Source organism: Rousettus aegyptiacus, unplaced genomic scaffold (assembly GCF_014176215.1).
Source record: "Rousettus aegyptiacus isolate mRouAeg1 unplaced genomic scaffold, mRouAeg1.p scaffold_m13_p_12, whole genome shotgun sequence".
Classification (NCBI taxonomy): Eukaryota; Metazoa; Chordata; class Mammalia; order Chiroptera; family Pteropodidae; genus Rousettus; species Rousettus aegyptiacus.
The window spans coordinates 21,060,971-21,081,636 of record NW_023416287.1 but is presented as its reverse complement, the minus strand read 5'-3'; the positions used below and the strand labels follow the sequence as shown (position 1 = coordinate 21,081,636).

General features: G+C 44.1%; 1 protein-coding gene across 5 annotated transcripts; it reads left to right on the top strand.

Annotated features, from left to right (window-relative positions):
* Window positions 1–2,423: 2,423 nt before the first annotated feature.
* CUNH20orf96 (chromosome unknown C20orf96 homolog) lies at window positions 2,424–20,197 on the top strand. Of its 5 annotated transcripts, none has more exons than XM_016148869.2 (11): window positions 2,428–2,630; window positions 2,910–2,958; window positions 3,557–3,674; window positions 10,650–10,759; window positions 14,423–14,581; window positions 16,900–16,999; window positions 17,898–18,055; window positions 18,136–18,237; window positions 18,395–18,481; window positions 19,201–19,319; window positions 19,936–20,197. In XM_016148869.2, exons 1-11 carry the CDS (start codon window positions 2,548–2,550, stop codon window positions 19,994–19,996), a joined length of 1,146 nt encoding a protein of 381 aa, XP_016004355.2. In that variant the 5' UTR covers window positions 2,428–2,547; the 3' UTR covers window positions 19,997–20,197. The 5 variants fall into 5 exon arrangements, with proteins under 5 accessions (XP_036085444.1, XP_036085443.1, XP_016004355.2 ...); XM_016148870.2 differs by lacking the exon at window positions 2,428–2,630 and adding an exon at window positions 2,693–2,800; XM_036229551.1 differs by lacking the exon at window positions 19,201–19,319 and having other exon boundaries at window positions 2,424–2,630.
* The last annotated feature ends 469 nt before the right edge of the window (window positions 20,198–20,666 follow it).

Here is a 20,666-nt window from a genome sequence, read left to right as displayed (position 1 = left end):
GTTAAAGTTAGCACTGGACAGGAACTTCCTCATCTGTCTCAATTAGTGCTTTGGAAACATTGATAAAATGGGTGGCCGAGAGGATGGGTTTAATGTCTTTTATTTTCTTTCATCATATCTGTGTGCATTTCAGTGATCTTTCTGATTTTAGTGAAAGAAAAGGTGGATTGTGGAGTCAGGGAGACCCTAGCTTGAACCCGAGGGCTTCAGATCTCATTCTTGTTACATGGGGCCAATGATCTCAGTTTTCATGCCCTCGATTCACTCATCCATAGCAGAGGAATTTAATATCTTTCAGAGGACTAATGTAGGGGTTCAAGGATATAAGCTGTGTTAAAGAGCTTGGTCCACAGTGGGTTTTCTAGGATTGGGTAATTTAATGGTTTAACAATGCTATAACAACAGATTCCCATCACTTTCCCCATTCCATTCAGTTAACTCCGTTCACAGTTCCACAATTCTGGGAACGCCACACAGATAGGGACAGTATCTAGTTGCAGATGAGGGAATGTTTTTCTGCAATTTAAAAATAAATTTCTTTTTTTAAGTATGATAAAAATCTTTCTCAAAAGCCCTCTGAATAGACTTCTCACCCTGTCTCCTTGGCCAGACTTAGCACATGCCTATGACTAAACCTAAATAACTAGCAAGGGAAATGGGCTCACCAAGCCTAGCTCAGACTAATCATGACTACTAGAGTTGGAATTGGGACTGGGGCTGGGGCCTGCCTCCTCTAAAGCCAATGCATACCTAGCAAGATCAGGGGTTGTTAGCTGGGGTGAAAGGAATAAATAGCTTTGGGGTAAGCAACCACCTGGGTCTGCCACATGCCTCCTACTTTTAACTGTTTCCTGGTACAGAGCTTCCCAATTGGAGTGCCATGGTACAGTGGGCTCTTCGAATGAGGGTGCCCAACGTGGCAATTCCCTCAGCTCTAGCGGTAGCCAAGAGGGTCCTTCCTGTATTGCCAGAATACCTATACTGATTGCGTTTACTACAACAATCTCTTATGTTTACCATAGTGTGCAAAGCAATATAAAACATTTTTCTATGATTTTTAAGAGGGAAAGAAAGTTGGGAGCTCTGGCTTAGTATTCTCTAATAACATTCTCCTATTGAAGTTTAGGTGATTTCAAATTATCTGCTCTTCTCCAAATTATTTTTAAACTGTAATGCACATTTAAATTGATGCTCTATTTAGCAAAATGGGGTGCGGAAAGAGAACTGGAGTGGGGTAAGAGTGGAAGCTGATACTGTAGTCCAGGTGTGAGAAGAAAGCAGGTATGTGTATGTATGAGTGCTGATAGTAATATCACCCTGTTCTGATTCCAAATATATTCAGAAGGTATTGCTGACAGATTTGGTTGAGTCAAAACTCCAGGAAGAAAGTTGTCATTTTGAGTTGAGGGGAAATGTTTCTGGGGAAAGGTTGCACGTCAGTTGCCTATTAAGCACCCAAGTGGAGATTCTGAGTGGGCACTTGGATTTATGGGGCTGGAATTCTGGGGAGAGGCTGAAGATGTAAATCTGGGAAGCATCTGGGTAGAGATGGCATCCAAAGTCACAAGAAACTGGAAGGGAGCACATGGCATATAAGTGGATAGAGAAAGAGAGAGGGCCGGATCTGAGTCATGGGGCAATCTAATAATAAAGAGAAGAGGAACCAGCAAAGGAGAAGAGGAGATAGGAAGCAACTCAAGAGGGTGGTTTTTTGGATACCAAACTGAAAAAGTGTATCAAGGAAGGAGTGATCTATTGTGTCAAATGCTGCAGATAGACCAAGTAAGATGAGGACTGAGAAGTGACCATGAAGTTTAGCAAAGTGGAGGTCACTGGTGGCATTGACAAGGATAATTTCAGTGGAGAGGTGGAGAGTGAAAGTCTAACTAAAGAGGCGGAAAGGAGTGGGAAAGAGTAGGCAAACTTCCCTAGGAGTTTTGCTGTGAAGTGAAGCAGAAATGAGTTGGATGGGATGTGGTCACTTTTATTTTTTTAAATAGAAGAGATTAAAATATATTGGTACGCCTATGGGAATAATACAGAGGAGAAGGTGATGGAAAATAAGGGGAGAATTGCTAGGACAATATATTAGACCAAATGAGAGGAGAGAATTCAGTGCGCAGTTGTAGAACTCGGTCCTAGTAGGCAGTTTATACTTAGTCCCAAGAAGTAGGCAGGTTGGTGGGTAAAGGAAGTGATGTGAATCAGTCTACTGATTCCCAGGACTTTCTTAGTGAAATACGAAGCAGAATCATTAGCCAGGAGTAAAGATGGGAAAGAAGTGATGGAGCTTGGAAGAGAGGAGAAATAGGACATAATTCTTTAGGGTAGTGGGCGGGGCCAGTTGAGGGGTATTTAAAATACGAAGTTGAGAAGTGGAGAGAGCTACATTTTGCCCTGCGAGATTAGTCCCTCTAGGCGCTCGGTAGTCTGAGTTCGTTTCCTTGGAGACGAAGACCGGGAGAAAGCGTCCGGTCTCCCTGGGAAGTTTGAGTGGCCTGTGTTACCGCGCAATCCACTCCAAGACAAGGAAGTTGTAGAAGCCAAATGAATAGGCTTCCCAAAAGACCAGGTTCCCACAGGCTCGCAACTGTTCATACATTTTCTCCAATGGCGCGCGTCTTTCCGAAGTAGGTCAAAGGAGCATCGCAGGGTGGTGGAGTGCGCAAGCGTACTCTCCCTAGCTCTTGCCAGGAAGTTTTCCCGCGGTCTGTCGACCCCGCCTTCTCACCCCCTCCTCATCTCTTGAGCCCCTCCTCTCCCTTGCGGTGTCTGGGTTCTGGCTTGGCTCAAGTTCCTAGTAAGCTGTGGTTTTGGGTTCGAGACTTCACGCTTCCTTCACGTTTGCTGCTTGCAGCCCTGTGGGTTGGGAATGATGAAAGTTCTTTACCGCCCCATCCACTTTCCAGATCCAGCCTCTCTGATAGTCGCTCCACAATCCACAAGTTCCAGACTCTGGTGAGTACTGGAGGGTTAGGGCGGGGATAGGGCGCTCCCTGACCCTGAGCCTGCAGCCCTCCTGCCCTCCACCCCCGTGGCGGTGACTGTCCTGGGTGATAGAATCCGGAGACCTGAATTCCAGGCCCTGCTGTATCACATTTGCTGAGGGATCAGGGGCATGCCTCTGAACCTTAGTTTTCTCACCACCTTATCAGAATATAAGGGTATATATATGATGCTGCCTGCCCTCTTATTTATCTCTGATTACTACTTTGGTTCCCTGTGAGTCTTCCTTGCCTTCTGTTCCTCACAGTTCTTAGCAACTCACAGCCTGAATGTGCTTAGTTAATATTGGCAGGCTGATAAAAAAAAAAGTGATAGCCAACATTCGTGGAGCACTTACCACATGCTTTACAAATATCATCTCTCAGAATCCTTTCACCAACCTATGGAGGTAGGTTTTGTAATCAGATCCAGTTTACAGATAAGAAAATTGAGGCTCAAAGAGGTAAAGCCACTTGCTCAAGGTCACAGATATCTACCTATCTATCTGTAAGGGGTGACGCTGGGATTTGAACCCACCAAGCTATGTGACTGGTTGTGTTATGTATCGTAGGATTATGTTCCAGAGCGGCGGTCCAAGCAGAAAATCAGGCCATCTACTCTGCTTCCAGTCCTACAAACCAGTGGCCTTAAGAAAACCAAAGCAAAGACTTTGACTAGCATCCCGGCAGGTAGGTAGAAGTACTTAGGGGCTGGTGTGGGGGTTGGAAACAGGATAGAGTACATGTTCTTGGCCCCTGGTGACACCATTTATATTAGAATAGGCTAACTTCTGTAACAAACAATCCCTAGATTTCTAGTATTAATACAAAAGCTTATTTTTCATTTATGTCAAAGTGCTCTGGGCAGGGTGGAGTAGGAATTAATCTTTCAACATGATCATTCAGAGAGCCAGTCTCCTTCAACCTGTGGCTCTGATGTTTTGTTAAAGCCTTGAAATCCTTTGCTGGATACTTCTGCATCCAGGCAGCAGAGACGGAGCAAGAATATGGATGATTTTGTGGGCAGTTTTTTTCAGAGCCCAGATTTGAAGTGACACATATCACTCCCACTCATATTCTAGTGATCATAATTCAGTCATTGACCACCCCTACAGGGAGGATGGGAAATGTGGCTCAACAGTATGTGTCCAAGAGGAAAAGAAAACAGGGTTTGGTGAACTAATGATAATCTCTACCACTTCATTGTCATGCCTTCCAGGGGAGTTCTGAGGCCTTGGCTCAGGCACACATGGCTTCTGCCATTTACTCTTTTGGGAAAGGCATTTATTCTTCTGAACTTTAGTTTTCTCATTTGTAAAATGAGGACACTAATACTTACCTGATAGGATTGTTGTGAGAATTAAATGAGAAATTTTCTTTCAATGTATTGTTTCTCGACCTTATCAGACCCAGCACTCCTTTTAATAACAAGTATTTGGGGATATTCCTTTAGTATCCTGAAATAAACTTCATGGATAATATAACCTATCTGCAGATATAATAAAAATTAATATAATGCCCTAACTATAAAATAAAGGAAAAGGAAAGTTATTTGTCATTAAATAACAAATTTCAGTATGTAAGTGCTTGGGATGGACACTGCTAGAAGACATGATAGTCATAAACTTACTCATAGATGTAGAGTCTTGGTGAATGTAACAGTTGCAAATACAGACTGACACATGATGGGATACTGGGACTCAAGTACTAGGGGGATTTTTTTTCATTGTGGCCATGACTTCCAGGGTGGTGCCATTTCTTGGTAAAATTCTAAACAAAATAAAGTGCAGTTTTTCTCTTGATGGTAGCTGCTTTCTGGGAAAATTCAGCATTACAGTAAAGCCTTGCAAACTGTTTTTTATGTTTATATGTGAAACTGAGTCAGGTTCTGGGATTGGCTCATTATAAAAGGGTTTTCACCTATATCAGTATCTAGTAGGACATAGGAAAATCAGGCAGAACATAGGAGCATTCTGTGTTCTGTGGGGTTGTCCTGTTCTTGGGGATGTCTAAAATCTCTGTCCTCCCACCCACAGATGCCAATTGGGACCCCCAATATTTGTGAGAACCCTGTCAATGTATCTCAGTGCCCTTGTTGAGAGTCATCGATGTGAAGCGATGAGCACAAACCTTGGTGGTAGTGACAGAGTTTTTGTCTTTGACCCTAGACCTTATTCAAACAGCATGTACAAGGAAACTCTTGCCCTTTTATTTCACTGGGGAGCAGTGAGGTATGTAACAGACACAACCACAACAAGCACAAGAGCAATTAACATACATCAAGCACTTATTTTGTGCCAGATGCTGTTCTCAGCACTTTACATGTATCACTTCATTTAATCTTCCCAACAACCCTGTGAGGTAGGTGCTGTTATTATTGCCTCCTCTTAAGATGAGGCACAGACAGGTATAACTCTAAGGTCACACAGTATAGCCAGGCTGTGACATTCAACAGTTTGGCTCCAGGACCCACAGTGTTAACCATGTATAGGTGGAGAGAGTGTGAGCACTGAAGAAATGGAGACCTGAGTTGGTGCTCTAGTTTCCCTTCTTGCTAGCAATTCCATCTTAGTTACCTATCACAGCCTCAGTTTCCATCTTAGTTACCTATCACAGCCTCAGTTTCCTTCCCTGTGAAAATGAGCACAAAGATTCTTACGTTATCCAAGTGAAATAATCTATGTAAATAATAATGATGAAAATAGCTACCATTCGTTGAATACTTATTTTGTGTCAAGCTCTGTTTTAGAAGATTGACTGATTCATTCATTTATTCATATATTTATTCAGCAGGAATCTTTCTGAGCCCTCAAGTGCCTGGCATTGGGCTGAGTGTTCTTGGTTCATAGTGAAAGAGACCTATGGGTTTCTAGCCACACCGAGTTCATGATCCCAACCTCAAACATTTAACTACTAAAACTTTAAATACACTTGAGATAGAAGGAAGTCATCATCTCATTCACGCCTTACACTGACCTGGGAGATGCTCTCTCCACCATTTTACAGGTGAGGAAATTGAAGCTTAGGTTGGTAACATGCCTTGTGCAAAGCCATGTTCTTGAGGGCAGCTTTCGTGTACTAATCAGCTGATTCTACCAAGATAGAATAGCTCCATACCTTCCTAGTCTTCCTTTTTAGAACTAGAAAACCCTGGACATAACACAATAAACAAACAGAAAGAATCTGAAAACTGGAAAGAAGAAGGTAGGCTGCCAGGGTGCTGTGCATACATAATCACTTTGCCTTTCTGCTATATATCTTATCAACGGTACTACCTTAAAGGTTAAATAGGATCCAGAGTAATATCTAAAACATCCAGATACAATTGAAATCACTTGTCATACCAAGAATAAGGAAAATAACAATATGAATGAGAAAAGACAGATATTAACACCGAGATGAATCAGATAGAATTGACTGTCCTTGTTTATAGATGGCGTGACTGTCTATGTACAAAATCTTAAGGAATCTACTAAATCTTAAAAAATCTAGAATTATTAAGTGAGTGTATCAAGGTTGCAGGATACAAGTACAATGCACGAAAATCAATCACATTTCTATGTACTAATGAGTATGTGGAAACCAAAATTTAAAAAAGACAGTACATTTACAGTTACTCCAAAGAAAATGAAATATTTAGGAATAAAGTGAACAAAATATGCAGGATTTATTTGTATGCTGAAAATTACTCAATGCTGCTGAAAGAAATCAAAGAAGACCTAAATTAATGTAGAGACATACTGTGTACATGGAATAGAAGATTCAATGTGGTAAAGTTGTCAGTTATCCCCATATTGATCTGTATGTTATGCAGTTCCTATCAAAATCTCAGCAATGTTTTGTAGACATAGACAGGTTTACTCTAAAATTTATATAGAAAAGCGAGGCCCTAGAATAAATAAGACCGTTTTGCAAAAGAAGAATAACATGAGAAGAATCAGTCTATGTGATAATAAGACCTGTTATATTGCTATAATAATCAAGACAACATAGTGTTGGCAGGCAGATATATACATAGATCAATGGAACAGAATAGAGAAACCAGAAATAGAGCCACACAAATATGTCCAACTGATTTTTGACAAAGGTACAAAAGTGATTCAGTGGAGGAAAGAAAGACTTTTCCACAGATGGTGCTGGAGCAATTGGACATCCATCGGCAAAAAAATGAACCTTGATGTAAGCCTCACAACTTACACAAAAATTAACTCAAAATGTAAATGTAGCATGAAATCATAATTACATGTAAAATTTAAAAGTGTAAAACTTTCAGAAAACATAGGGGAGCAAAATCTTCGGGACCAAGCTAAGGGTTCTTAAACTTTACACTGACGGCTTGATCCTAAAAAAAAAAAAAAAAGAAAGAAAGAAATGGATAAGTTTCATTTCATCAAAATTAAAAACTTTTGTTCTGTGAAAGACTGTTAAGAGGATGAAAAGTCAAGCTACAGACTTGGAGAAAATATTTGCAAACCACATATCTGACAAATGACTGCTATGTAGAATATATCAAGAAATCTCAAAATAGAAAAATTGTTCAGTTAGAAAATGGGCAAAAGACATGAAGAGGCATTTCACCAGAGAGGATATATAGATGGTAAATAAGCACATGAAAGATCTTCAACATCATTATCCATTAGGAATATGCGAATTAAACTCCAATGAGACGTCACTGCACATCTCTCAGAATGGCTAAAGTGAAAAATAGTGATAACATCAAATGCTGGCAAAGAAAAGAGAAGAAATTGGATCATGCATACATTGCTAGTGGGAATGTGAAATGGAGCAGCCCCTAATGAAACTAAATATATAATTACCATAATCAACAATTGCAGGCTTGGGCATTTATTCCAGAGAAATGAAAACTTACAGTCACACAAAGACTAGTACATGAATGTTTCGTAGCATCCTTATTCATAATGCCCCCAAACTGAAAACAGTCCAGATGTCCTTCAGTGGGTGAAAGGTTAAACAATCTATCATACAGTCACACCATGGAATACTATTCAGTAATAAAAAGGAAAGAACTATTGCTATCCTTAGTAACTTGGATGAATCTCCAGAGAATTTTGCTGAGGGAAAAAAATCAATCCCAGAAGTTACATGCTATATAATTCCACATGTATGACATTCTGGAAATGACAAAATTATAGATGGAGAACAGATTAGTGGTTGCTAGGGTTAGAGACGGAGGTGAGGGAGGATGGTAAGGGGAGAGAAGTAGATGTGGCTACAAAGGGCATGAGCTATCCTTGCGGTGGAACTGTTCTGTGTCTTGCCCATCTTAACCTTGCCTGTCAATATCCTGGTTGCGATATTGTACTTAGTTTTGCAAGCTGCTACCATTGGGAAAAACTGAGTTAAGGGTATATAGGATTTGTCTTTATTGTTTCTTAAAACTGCATGTAACCTGAACTGATCTCAAAATAAAAAGTTTAATTAAAAAAAAAGATAAATCAGGGCTATTACCACTAACGAAAAGATATACCCATTATTACAGCTACAGATCTTCTTAAGTACTTAAGTTCAACTTGCAAATCTTATTGTTTTAATGAACATTTTTGTAATGGAGATTTTAGAACTTGGTTAATGAAATTCTTCTAAACTTTTTAAGCCACATTTAAAATTTTATATTTTCATTTTCAACTAGTTCATTTGTCTGATTAACAAAAACCATTGGGTATTTGCATAATTCTTGTACATCTATACTATGTTTTTTCCTGTACATATCTATGATAAAGTTTATAATTTAGGCTCAGTAAGAGATGAACAACAATAACTGATAACAAACTAGAACAATTATGACAATATACTGTAATAAAAGTTATATGAATATGGTCTCTCTCACTGTCATAGTATCTTGTATCGTACCCTTCTTGTGATGATGTGCGCTGATACAATGCCTGTAGATGAGACGAAGTGAGGGGAGTGATGTAGGCACTGTGACATAGCATTAGTCTGCTGTTGACCTGATGATATGTCAGGAAGAGGATCATTGAGCCATGACGATGACGTCTTCACCCACAAATTTAATGTCTTTTCCATCTTAACTAAGCACTTATCATGCACTGTGGCTGCATCTTTTGCAGTTTGAGGTGTGACAGCAAAACTGGCACAGATTTCCTTTTCCTTCTTCATAATTTCACAGATAGAAGATTCATTCTTACCATAGATCTTAGCAATCCCAGCGTACAGTATTTTTTCTTGTTAATTAACGTTGAGAACGTTCAGCTTTTCACTTAAAGGGAGCACTCTGTGGCTTCTCTTTGGTGTATCAGAATTGCCAACATTACTACTCTTGTGCTTTGGGGCCATTGTGAAGTAAAATAAGGATGACTTGAACACAAGCACTGCAGTACAGAGACAGTGGATCTGATAACCCTGATGGCTGCGAAGTGACTAATGGGTGTGGAGCATATACAGTGTGAAGATGCTGGAGACTTGATTCATGTCTGCCAGGGATGGAGCAGAACAGTGTAGTACGAGGTTTCATCACACTACTCAGAACAGTGCGCAGTTTAAAACTTACGAGTTGTTTATTTCTGGAATTTTCCATTATGTATTTTCAGACTGCGGTTGACTATGGGTAACTGAAATTGCAGAAAGTGAAACTGTGGTTAAGTGGGAGTGGTGGTGGCGGCTGCTGTACAGATAATTCATAACTTTAACATAAAATTATATTAATTTACTTCATTACTTTAATACTTAATACGAAATTTTCCAGGGTTAAGAATATTGATCCATAAAGAATTATTTTTCTGAAATGAACTAGGTTGTACCTGGAGCAGGGATTTTGGTAGGGGCTGAGTGCAGCTGCAGCATTTGTGGTAATCTGGGTGACTCACTTCATGGCCATGCAGGACATGCTGAGAGGAAGCAGGGATTCTAAGAACATGCCCTCCAAATGCCTTATTCTGATCTGAATTATTTTCCTATACTGCTTATCTGGCAGGACCACAGCTTTTATAGGTATTTCAGAGACAACCAGTTGGAGTTCTGCATAGCTCCTGTGCCTTTGCTTGGTGACGTGATCCCGATCCCAATCCTCAGGTCATTAGTAATAACTGACAACTAGCAGTGTATGCCTAGTACTGTGTATTCAGCACTGAATATATGTTGGGTACTAGTCCAAGTACTTTAAAGTAGAGTAACTTCTTATTTAATCTTCACAACAACCCTATGAGGTAGACATGATGATTATTCCTATTTTACAGATGAGGAATCTGAGGGACAGAGAGGTCATGTGACCTGCCCAAGGTCACACAGCTGGTAGAAGGCAGAGCCCGGATTCAAACCCAGGCTGTCTGGATCATTAGTTCTTGCTCTTACCCCTTCCCTATTTGAACTTGCCATTGGCCAGGTTGGTGGGAGAGATTGGGGGTGCTTGGCTGTTTCCTATTGCTATCCCTCTTCTTTCCTCTGTCTGTATCCACAGTCACTGTGGTATGTGGAAATCTGGGCTTCTCCGTCCCTTATATCAAGGCACAGAGAGGGGCTCGGGAGCTTAATGATGGATGCGAGTTTCATCCTTCGTCTCACTATCACATAAGTCTGTGAGAGGGTGGAGCTGGGGCCTGGGCCATCTCTCATGGATAATGCATTCCCTGAGACTTGACCCCAAGCCTGACTGTACCCTCACTCTCTCTGCCCTATTTTATGCCCTAGAGTATTCCAAGCCCACCATGTTGATGACAAGTCAGCTGAGGAATCTGCGAGAACTGCACAGAGCGAAGTCGGACTCTGGGAAGATGCAGGCCAATATCCGGCTAATGAGGGTATGAGGAGCAGCCTCCCACAGGTGCTGGGGCCCAGGGAGGAGGCAGGGGGATGGAGGTAGCAAACGTGCACCGAGCACTTTGTGGGTGTCTGATTTGACTCATTTCCTCCTCACAGCAACCCCATGGGCATGCTTATCATCATCACTATTCTACAGATGGGAAAACTGAGGTGCAGGGAGGTAAATGACTTACACCAGGTCACAGCTAGAAAGTGGCAGTACCAGGGGTCAGAGCCAGTTCAGCAAAGTGACGCTGTGTTTTAAGACTCAGGAAAACAATCAGAATCCTTTTTTATTTCACTGCATTAGGAACACAGTCTAGTGGTTTGTTCATTTAAAAATTTCCGATAAATTCCTTTCATGGAATACAGTGCACCTTGAAATAAGGCTTAGAAGCTTATATTAATTTTTTCACATCAACTGATACAATTTCAGATAATTTTCCATTGTTTTTTATGGCTTCAAAGTATTTGAAATGACTAAAAGAAGAGAGAGCTTTCGTGTCTATAGCAGAAAGTAAAATACTAAATACCATAAGTACTGCAATACTTTACATGTCTATAGCAGAAAATAAAATCCTAAATACTATAGGAGAATTCTTAACTTCTCCAAGAAAGTATTTAATAGCTCAGTGAGCAATGACTACTATGTAAAGAAATAGGGGTAAATATATTTACTTTGAAAGCTTATTTCCCCTTTAACCTTTAGTTTTGCAAAATGATTTAGAGGCAGCCCAGCATTCTTAAAGGAGAAACTCACATTTCCGATGTTATTTTTATACTGACTTTAGAAGGATTCATGAGTTTTTGTTTGATATAAAACATGAACTTGGATAATTTGGCTCTAAAACCTGTGCTCCTAACCAGTTCCTAATACTGTCTTACAATCGTTCATTCATTCATTTAGTCAACAGATGTATTGAACACCTACTATGTACCAGGCCCTATTCTAAGAGTGGGGATTCACCAGTGGTGTAGACTCTGACATTAGGTAACTCATATTTTACCAGGGGAGACAGACAATTAACAAGTCAAATAAGTTTATAATATGTGTGGTGACGCTAAGAACTATAAAGAGGCATAAAGATAAAATTAGGGGGCTAGAAAAGCACAGAGGAGGGAGTTGCTGTGACTGTTTTAGGTGGGTGATCAGGGAAGGCTGCTAAGGTGACCTCTGAGGGAGAAATGTTCCAGGCAGAAACCGTAAATACAAAGTCCCCGAGGTTGGTGTGAGATTGGTGTGAGTTCTGTGTGGCTAGAGCAGGTGATGAGGAAAGATGGTAGGGTGTGGGGGATAAGGGGAGTAGCTTGTATACGGCCTTGCAGTCATGATTAGTCTTTGTGTGTTTATACTGAGTAAGACAGAAAGACCCCAGAGGATCCTGAGTAGAGTCATGATCTGACTTAGGTTTTTGCAGGAGTCCTTGGGCTGCTGCTGTGTGGAGAATGGACTTGTGGAGACAAGGGCAAACAGAGGAAGGGAGCAGAAACTACCCAGTTGATTTATTCTGGAGATGGAGTAGAATCCTGACTCTGCCTCTGAGCCTCAGGACAATTATTTACTCAATCTGCAACTCTTAAGAGAGTGCCTACCATGTGCCAGGCACCAGGCTTGGTGTTGGTGACTCAGCTATAAACATAGAACTCAGAATATGTGCTGTTATAGACCTTACACGTTATTGGGGAGACACATAATAAATGCATTTCAAAAGACCAAAGACTAGGTACTCATCAGCTTGTTCAACCCATGCTTATGAGCTCTAGGCACTGACCTGTGTGCTGGAGATAGGGCTGTGACAAAACAACTAATGCCCCTGCTCTCCTGGCTGTGACTTTCTAGTGGGGTAGACAGACAGGAAACAAGATAATAAGAAAAATATCTATTATGTTGGATGGTGATAAGTCCTAGGAGAAAACAAATTGAAAAAAGGGGAGACATAATTACAGTTATGTAACTGCAAATTGGAGTAAGGATCAGGAAGGAAGTGAGGTCTAGTGTTTCTACACTAGATCTAGTAGTCAGGGAAGATCCATTTCTAGAGAAGCAGTTATTAATCCTAGAGTTTAACAGAATCACCAGGAGTGGGATGTGGTAACAGTACAGATTCCTGGCACTAGCCCACCAGTGCTAGCTCAGTGGGCCCGAGACTGGGAGACTGGCATTTTTCACAAGATACTTCTGGTCCCTACGGGCCATATTTGGAACTATTTTGTTCTGGAGATGTGGAGGCAAGATAGTGGAGCAGCTGGGAACCCAGACTTCAAGAACAACAGCTCTGCTATGTATGACCTTGGGTAAGTTACTAAATCTCTCTGACCCTTGGTTTCTGCTTCTATGAAGTGGGGCTAATAATAGTGCCAGGTTAGCTAGTGCATATGACATTCTTAGTACAGTTTCAGCACGTAGTAAGGACTCCATAGATTTGCCCTATTACTCATATTATTATGTGAGGAATATGGGAGCTGAGGGCTAGTATGGGGCAGAGGTTCTAGAAAAGGATAGGAATGAAGAAAAAGAATAAGGAAGAGAGGGCATAGGTGTGGTAGAGGTGGAGAGTTAGAGCTAGTGCGAGTAGTATTAGCTCCTGTTCACTGAGAACACACTGAGCATGTGAGGCCTTGCCACTAAGTGGCTTAATTGCGAATATGATCACATATATTTTGACAGCAGGTCTCTGAACCAGGTGTCAGTTTCCTCACCTTTAGAATGAGTGTAGTAAGGCTCTGGAAACCTAACTTGTCCAGTTTCCCTTAGGTGGTAAGTGGCAGAGCTGGGATTTGAACCAAGGTGTGTCTTGACCTAACATCACACCTTGCAGCTTTAAGCCCTCTCAGTTCCTTGTCTTAGCATAGTGGAAAGACAGACAGTGGGAGCCAGAAGTCTGCCTTTCCACTTCCGGTGCTACGACTTCCTGGCTGTGTGACATTGGGCAAGTCACTTAACCTGTCTGACCTTTCACCCGTCAGTAAAATAGTAAACATAGGACTGTTGAAGGATGAACTGATACTGTGTGCCATGTCCTGAGTAAGACACAGTGCCCAGCTCATTGTAGGCCCTCACCAAGTGTTAGTGTTGTTGTTATTATTGTAGATTTTGTGTACCTGCCTACAGGTGACTTTAGGCAAGTCACTTAATCCTTCGGACCATCATTGTTGCCACAGGAGTGTTATATGAAATGAGAGATTACTCACTCAGCTCAGCTGCCTTATGAGAAATGGGAGCAGTTATCATCCACTCTGTCTCCCCAGACATGGCCCATCACCTCTGCCACCTTCTTACCTACCTGGGGCATTTTCTATTATAATTATTTTTACTACTATATTTCATTGATTCTAGGAAGGCATTGATAATAAAGTGCACCTTTATTTTATTTACTCATTAATAAAATGTTTGTCAGTTAGATTGCGACATGCAGCAACTGTAAGATGCATCTCCACCTCAGAAACGTAAAATTGTGGGGAAATGGGCATGTTAGGATGGATGAAGTAGTTGGAGGTGTCCTGACACAGACAATGGGGAACCGCCTCCCCGCACAGTTGCATTTACCAGTCAAGGCCGCAAGGGGGCGAGTGTCGGCTGGAGGGAAGTGGTCCCCTAGCTGCCGGTCGCTCCAGCTGGCCTGGCGCAGCACTGCCCACCATTCTCTTCCCTCCGCCTGCAGAAGATGCTCAGGAACCGGCAGACCTCACTCCAGGAGCTCCGTAACCACGAGGACTTCCTCACCAAGCTAAATCAGGAGCTGATCAAGACCATCCAGGACATGGAGGACAGCTCAACCCTGAAAGTGCGGGCGCTGCTGCAGCAGCAGGACATCCTTGGGGTGAGGCCCCACTGTGGCCCTGAAGCCCCGCCTCTGCGTCTCGGTCCTGCCCACTGCGCCACCCTCCTGACTCTGGTGTGCTCTCCTGGCCCCTCCCTGCGGGTTGCAGATCTGCTGCTTCCATCTGGAAGATAAGTCTTACATACTTCGCGCCACCTGCCTGGGCTTTGTAATCAGACTAAGATGGGGAGCTCATCCCAACGCCCACACTTATTATCTGGGAGACTTTGAGTTAACTTTTGCGCTCTGTAAATAAAGTAGGGCTCAATAACACCCAACTCCCAAGGGGAGTTATACTTGGCACACAGGTGTGCAAGGGAAAGTAGCTGGTACTACCACCACCAGGAGCAAATACTTATATGGTGTAACACTAGTAATTTGTTTATACTCATAATCCTTATAACAGGGTTGTGGGGTAGGTATTGTTATTATCCGTATTTTATATGTGAAGAAATGGAAACACAGAGAGGCTAGATGACTTGCTGTAGGTCGCTCTCAGGGTTACCCATCTAGCATCTGGGATTTGGGCCCAGGCAGTCTGGCACCAGGATCTGTGTTCCTTCCACCATGCCGTGATTACCATCCTCATCCAGTGGTGGCACTTCCAGTCTGTGGGTCAAGAGTGACTTTGCGGAGAGTCCAGGGAACGTCCTTGGCCTTCTCTAGGAGAGGCTGGGTGAAGCCGTGGTGAGAGGCTGAAAGTTCACAAGGTGCCCAGGAGTTTGGGCTGGAGAAGAGTCAGAGAAAATGATTTAATGGAGAAGTGATTCCCCTCTGACTGCAGTCTGCCCAGAAAGAAGAGGGACTGGGCTCACCAGAGCCTGTGAGATGAAGATAAAATTAAGTCTGGGGGACTCAACTGGTTTGCTCGGGCTGCCATAACAAAATACCACAGACTGAAATTTATTTTGTCAGTTCTGAAGGCTGGAAGTCCAAGATCAAGGTGCCAGCAGGGCTGGTGGCGGGTGAGATGTCTCTCCTTAGGGTGCAAATGGCTGTCTTCTTGCTGTGTTTTCACATGGCCTTTCCTCTGTGCTCACATGGCCTTTCCTCTGTGCTCACATGGAATGAGAGAGATCCCTAGCATCTCTTTGTCTTATAAGTACACTAGTCTTGTAGGAGTAGGACCCCACCCTTTTGACCTCATTTATCATAAAGTACCTTCCTAAAGGCCTTATCTCCAAATACAGTCACATTAGGCATTGGAGCTTCAATATATGAATTTTGGGGGAGGGGACACAATTCAGTCTATAATAGAAACCAAGGACATACAGAGTTATTCAGTCCAAGGAAACATAATAGGATATTCTCCATACTTAGATGAAGTCTTTCTCTGATTTTCTGTCTTTGGTTCATTAATACGTTTTTTGTTCATCCTGAGTGCTTCCCGTGGGCTCTTGGAAAAGAGTAATCAATGGAACACCTTGTCCGCATCAAGCTCTCATTCTAGTGGGGTCACAGTCACTTTGAAAGCTATTTGTGTGTACTGTGATGGGGCTAAGTCACTTGGAGTTGGTGCGGGGGTGGGGGGGGCGCTCTAATTTAGACATGGAGGAACAGGAAGGCTTCCCAGAGAAAGTGATTCTTGGATTGAAACCTGCAGACATAGGTGTTAACTGGTAGAGGGCAGGCAGTTGTTCCAGGCAGAGAAATGGGGTGATAAGGAGCATAGCTGGCTCAAGGAGCCACATGTCGCCTAGCATGGTTAGACGATATAATGTGAGGAATGGATCAGAGAGAGATGAGGTTGGCCCCAGCCAGATGGAGGAGGGCCTTGTCAGCCAAGGTAAGGAGTTTGGACCTTATTTATGGGGCACAGGGGAGCCATTGGAAGCTTTTAAATAGGAGAGACAGGGTTGCTCTAATTTTAAAGAAGGATCATTCTGACTGCTGTGTGGAGAATTGATCAAAGGGGAGGACCGTTAGGAGTAGCTGTTATATATTTCAGACTGGCGATGAAAGAACTCGAATAAGATAGTGGCAGTGGGGATGGAGAGAAGAATGTGGGTGGCCATGAGGGCTGTTTTTGGGGTAAAATCCATACCACTTGGTGACATTTTGGGTGAGAGAGGGGAGTAGGGACTGATGCCTGGGTTTGGGCCTTTGTGCCTGGGTGTGTGGTAGGGCCACTGGCTGAGGTGGTGGTAGGAAGTGGGAACATTTGGAGAGGGTAGGGCAGTAAGCGACTACTTTCCAGCCTCTGGTCGGGTTCCTGGGCCTGGGAGTGGGGTTGGGTTTTGGGGCCCCTCTGAGGAAGTGCCGAGCCCCCTGAAAGGCTATATTCTTGGTGGGGTGAGCTGACTCCACCACTCCCACAGACTATCAGCAACACCTTGGAGTACTCAAACAAGAAGACTCTGCAGCAGATGAAGTGTGAGCTGCAGGAGTGGGAAGAGAAGCAGGAATCCAAGATGAGCTGTAAGAATCCCTGGGGCAAACTCCTTGATCCTCACCTGCCCTCTTGGGAGGTCAGCTTCAGGGCACTCACCTTGTACCTATTGTTCTGGAGCCATCAGGCCCATCATTTCCCTTTTTAGGCAGATGAAATTGCTAAGAGCCAGAGCTAACAGCTTGCTTATGGAGGATTTAGCACTTCCAGGGCCTGTGTGTCATTTTTATGGGTGCATTCTTAGTCATTTCAACTGTCTGTGAGGCTGGGACTGTTCTTCCATTTTACAGATGAGGAAACTGAGGCTAAGGGAAGTGAAGTAGCCTGCCAAAAGTTATACAGCTAGAAGTCAGAGTCCTATCATAGCCTGCTTGTTTCCTATCAAAGTCCCTCTGGGAATTGGTGGCAGGCCAGGTCTCTGGTCTCTTGATGTCCATCCTGCTGAGCCTGTGGCTTCTTTCCCTTGAGCAGACTAGAAGCTTTCTGAGCAGAGGGGCAGTGTGTCAGGCAGCTGCAGATACCAGGGATCCCTTCCAGGGAGGATAGCAGGATAGACTGTCTTAATTCTGCTGTGGTTGTATCCCAGGAGCCAGTATTGTCCTCATCTCCCTGAGCTTGTTGCCTTGGGCGTGTGTATATGAGGAGACAGGTCCAGAGAGGGATGGTCTTGGAGAGGAGCACACAGCATGTCAGTGGTGGAGCTGGGGCTGGTCTCAGGCTCTTGTTCCAGTTTAGTTTCTTTTGCTTACCCAGTGTTGCCTCATCTGCGGGAGTAAAGGCTCTTTAGGGGCTTTACTGACTCCCAGCCTGTGAGCTTGCTTCAGCTCAGACCCCAATCCATTGGCCAAGGAGAGCTTTGTCTTCTGGTTCTCCTGGAAGCGGTTCTTGAGGGAGGATCCTGCCTCCTGTTCCTCCTGACTTCTGCAGACCTGGAGCAGCAGGTAAAGTGGCTGAATGCCAAGATCAAGAAGACCCATGAGGAAGTGAGCTTCTTGAGCACTTACATGGACCATGAGTATCCTGTCAAATCAGTCCAGATTGCCAGCCTTGTGCGCCAGCTGCGGCATGTGAAGGACAGCCAGCAGGTAGGTGAGCCTCTGGCCTTGCCCTGTTGAACTGGCGGGGAGACTGAGCTGGTGGCCAACATCCTTCTGCTGGCCCCCAGGATGAGTTGGATGACTTAGACGAGATGTGCAAAATGGTCCTGAGGTCTTTGTCTGATCAGATTCAGATGAAGAAAAAAATGTTTCTGAACACTCTGGTGGTGGTGAGTAGCCAGCTGCTGTGGTGGGTATCCAGGTCCTGCCCCCAGCCCTGCTTTTTTCCCCATCCTCTGCCTCCAGGACCCTGCGCCTCCACCAGCCTCTGCCATGCACTGCTGCACAGGAAGAGGTGTGTGGGGCCAGACTCTCTTTTCTTCACAGAAAACTCAGAAACCCCATCAAATGGCTCTCCTGCAGAAGACACGGGAAAACGAGAACATGGTGAAAAACGTGGACAAGTTCAGAAAAGTGAGTGGGCAAGGATGGTGATGGTCCCTTTGTGAGGCAGCAGAAGGGTGGGCAGCCCTCAGGACCTTTGAGAATCAGGCTTGTCCAGCCCTGGTGCTCAGGAGGTCTCAGACTCTGGTGCTGGCCTTCCTCCTTGCCAGTGCCATTACTCTCAGTCGTCATTCATCTGAGGAGGGATTCATGGTGGCCAAGGCTTTGCCTTATAAACTAGCATTACTGGTCATGACCCATTAGCAACATCACCAAGCATGGGGTACCCAGACATCATTTTACCGTCACTACCATCCCCTGTCTTTACCCTTTAGTTCTTGTCATTGACCATCGTTCATTATGAGTGTTCATTCATAATGAGCTTCACCATCACCGCCCTTTCATTAATTTCCATTATCTTCCACCTTCATCAGTTATCTGCGTGAATGGCATTCACTGTCTCTGCAGGCCTGCATTAATCCTCATTATCAAGTACTGCCCCCCGCTTTGCAACCCGTCTCCATGCTCCACCGTCCCCTCACCTTTTACAGAACCATCAAACATTGTCGCTAACTTTTGAGCCAGCTCTCCCCTGCCTGGTTGCCCTTTTCTTTCTGGAGTCCAAGAACTCCCGGTGACAAAGCCCAGGCCGTTTCCCTAGATGTCTTTATCCCTCGCCATTTTGCCCCTTTCTCCGTTCGGCTGGGGGACATTTGGCTTCTTATTTTCCCCTGCTGTGCCCCTCTCAGTTTATCAACCAGTTTGAGGAGGAAGTACCCATATTAAGGGCCAAGGTGAAACAGCTCCAAGTCCAGACCCAGGAACCCCGAGAGATTGTGTTTGCGGACGTTCTGCTTCGGAAACCCAAGTATGTGATCTTTTTGCAGCTGCTTCTTAAACTAGATGGTAACCATTGTTCTTGCTACTTATATGGAAAGAATAATATGTGTCATTTACTGAGCACTTATTACCTGGTAGCGGGATTTCGTTTAATTCTATGAGCGACTGAGGTTGGAATAATTCCTTTTGATAGGTGAGGAAGCTGAGGCTTACCTGGGGTCTGTCACATAGTGAGTCCTTATTGCATTGGTGTCAACTGGAGGAATGAGGCTCTGAGAGAAGTAGGATGCTCAAAGTGACACAGAGCCAGGTGTCCAAACCAGTCGTCCTGACTCCAAGGAGAGTGCTCATCCAGAGGGGCCTCAGCATTTTAGCACTGGGTTCCTGCTCCCTCTTGACCTCAGACCTTTGTAGGGGAACATTGGCCTATCAAACCCATTCCTTTTTCATTTTCGATGTGTGTGCGGATGTGTTTGTATGCACTTACACAGTTGGGCTGCGAGGCTGCAGATGTGTTCTGGGATGGGGCTCCCCGAGTAAGTACCAGTGTTCTAAAGAGCAGGGCTTGCCTGAGACGTGCTTCCCACTCTGCAACTCTGGTACCTCTGCTTGGCCTCTCACACCCCTCTGCTCTTCCTTACCAGGTGCACCCCAGACATGGACGTCATCCTTGACATCCCTGTGGAAGAGCTGCTACCATTCTAGATGGCGGGGCCCTGGCCACCCTTCCCTCCCTGCTCTCTTCCCTGCACCTGGAGTCTTGAGTCATCTATTTCCAAGACCCCATCCCCCAGTCAGACCCTGGTCTGCAGTTTCTCCTTTCCCTTCCTTTTGGTTGCTGCTGCTGCTTGGGCCAGGAGGGAATTCCCAGTCAAGTCCACCATTTTTTTTTTTTTTTTTTTTTTTTTTAACCATCAATAAAGCTGGATTTGCATTTACTGTTTGTCAGTGCCTGGGGGTTTCCAGTCAGGCCTTGTATAAGGTGTGGTAGGCGAGCCCCTGGACTTTGTCTTAATGTATGGGCAGCTTTACTGACTACATCTGGGCCCAAAATTTCTCAAAAAATACCAGACTGACCCCCTGCGTGAGTCTCCCTGGCTCTGTGGCGCCCACGTTCTCTCTCAATTTGTGTCCAGACCTGTTGAGGCCAGTGCCAGGGGGAAGGGGGTGTGTTCCCAAGTGTGTCTGATACACTTGGGAACTTGCTGGGCCTTCATTGCTGGTGGGCATCTTTCTTCTAGTCTAGCAGTCTGTCTGTCCATGGCCTCACCCCAGCTGTTTATGGACACGAGGCACGAACTGATACCTAGGTCCAGTCAGGCGTCGTTCCCCACTCCATGCTCTTCTGTGGTGGACTTGGAGATATGCCGTCCTG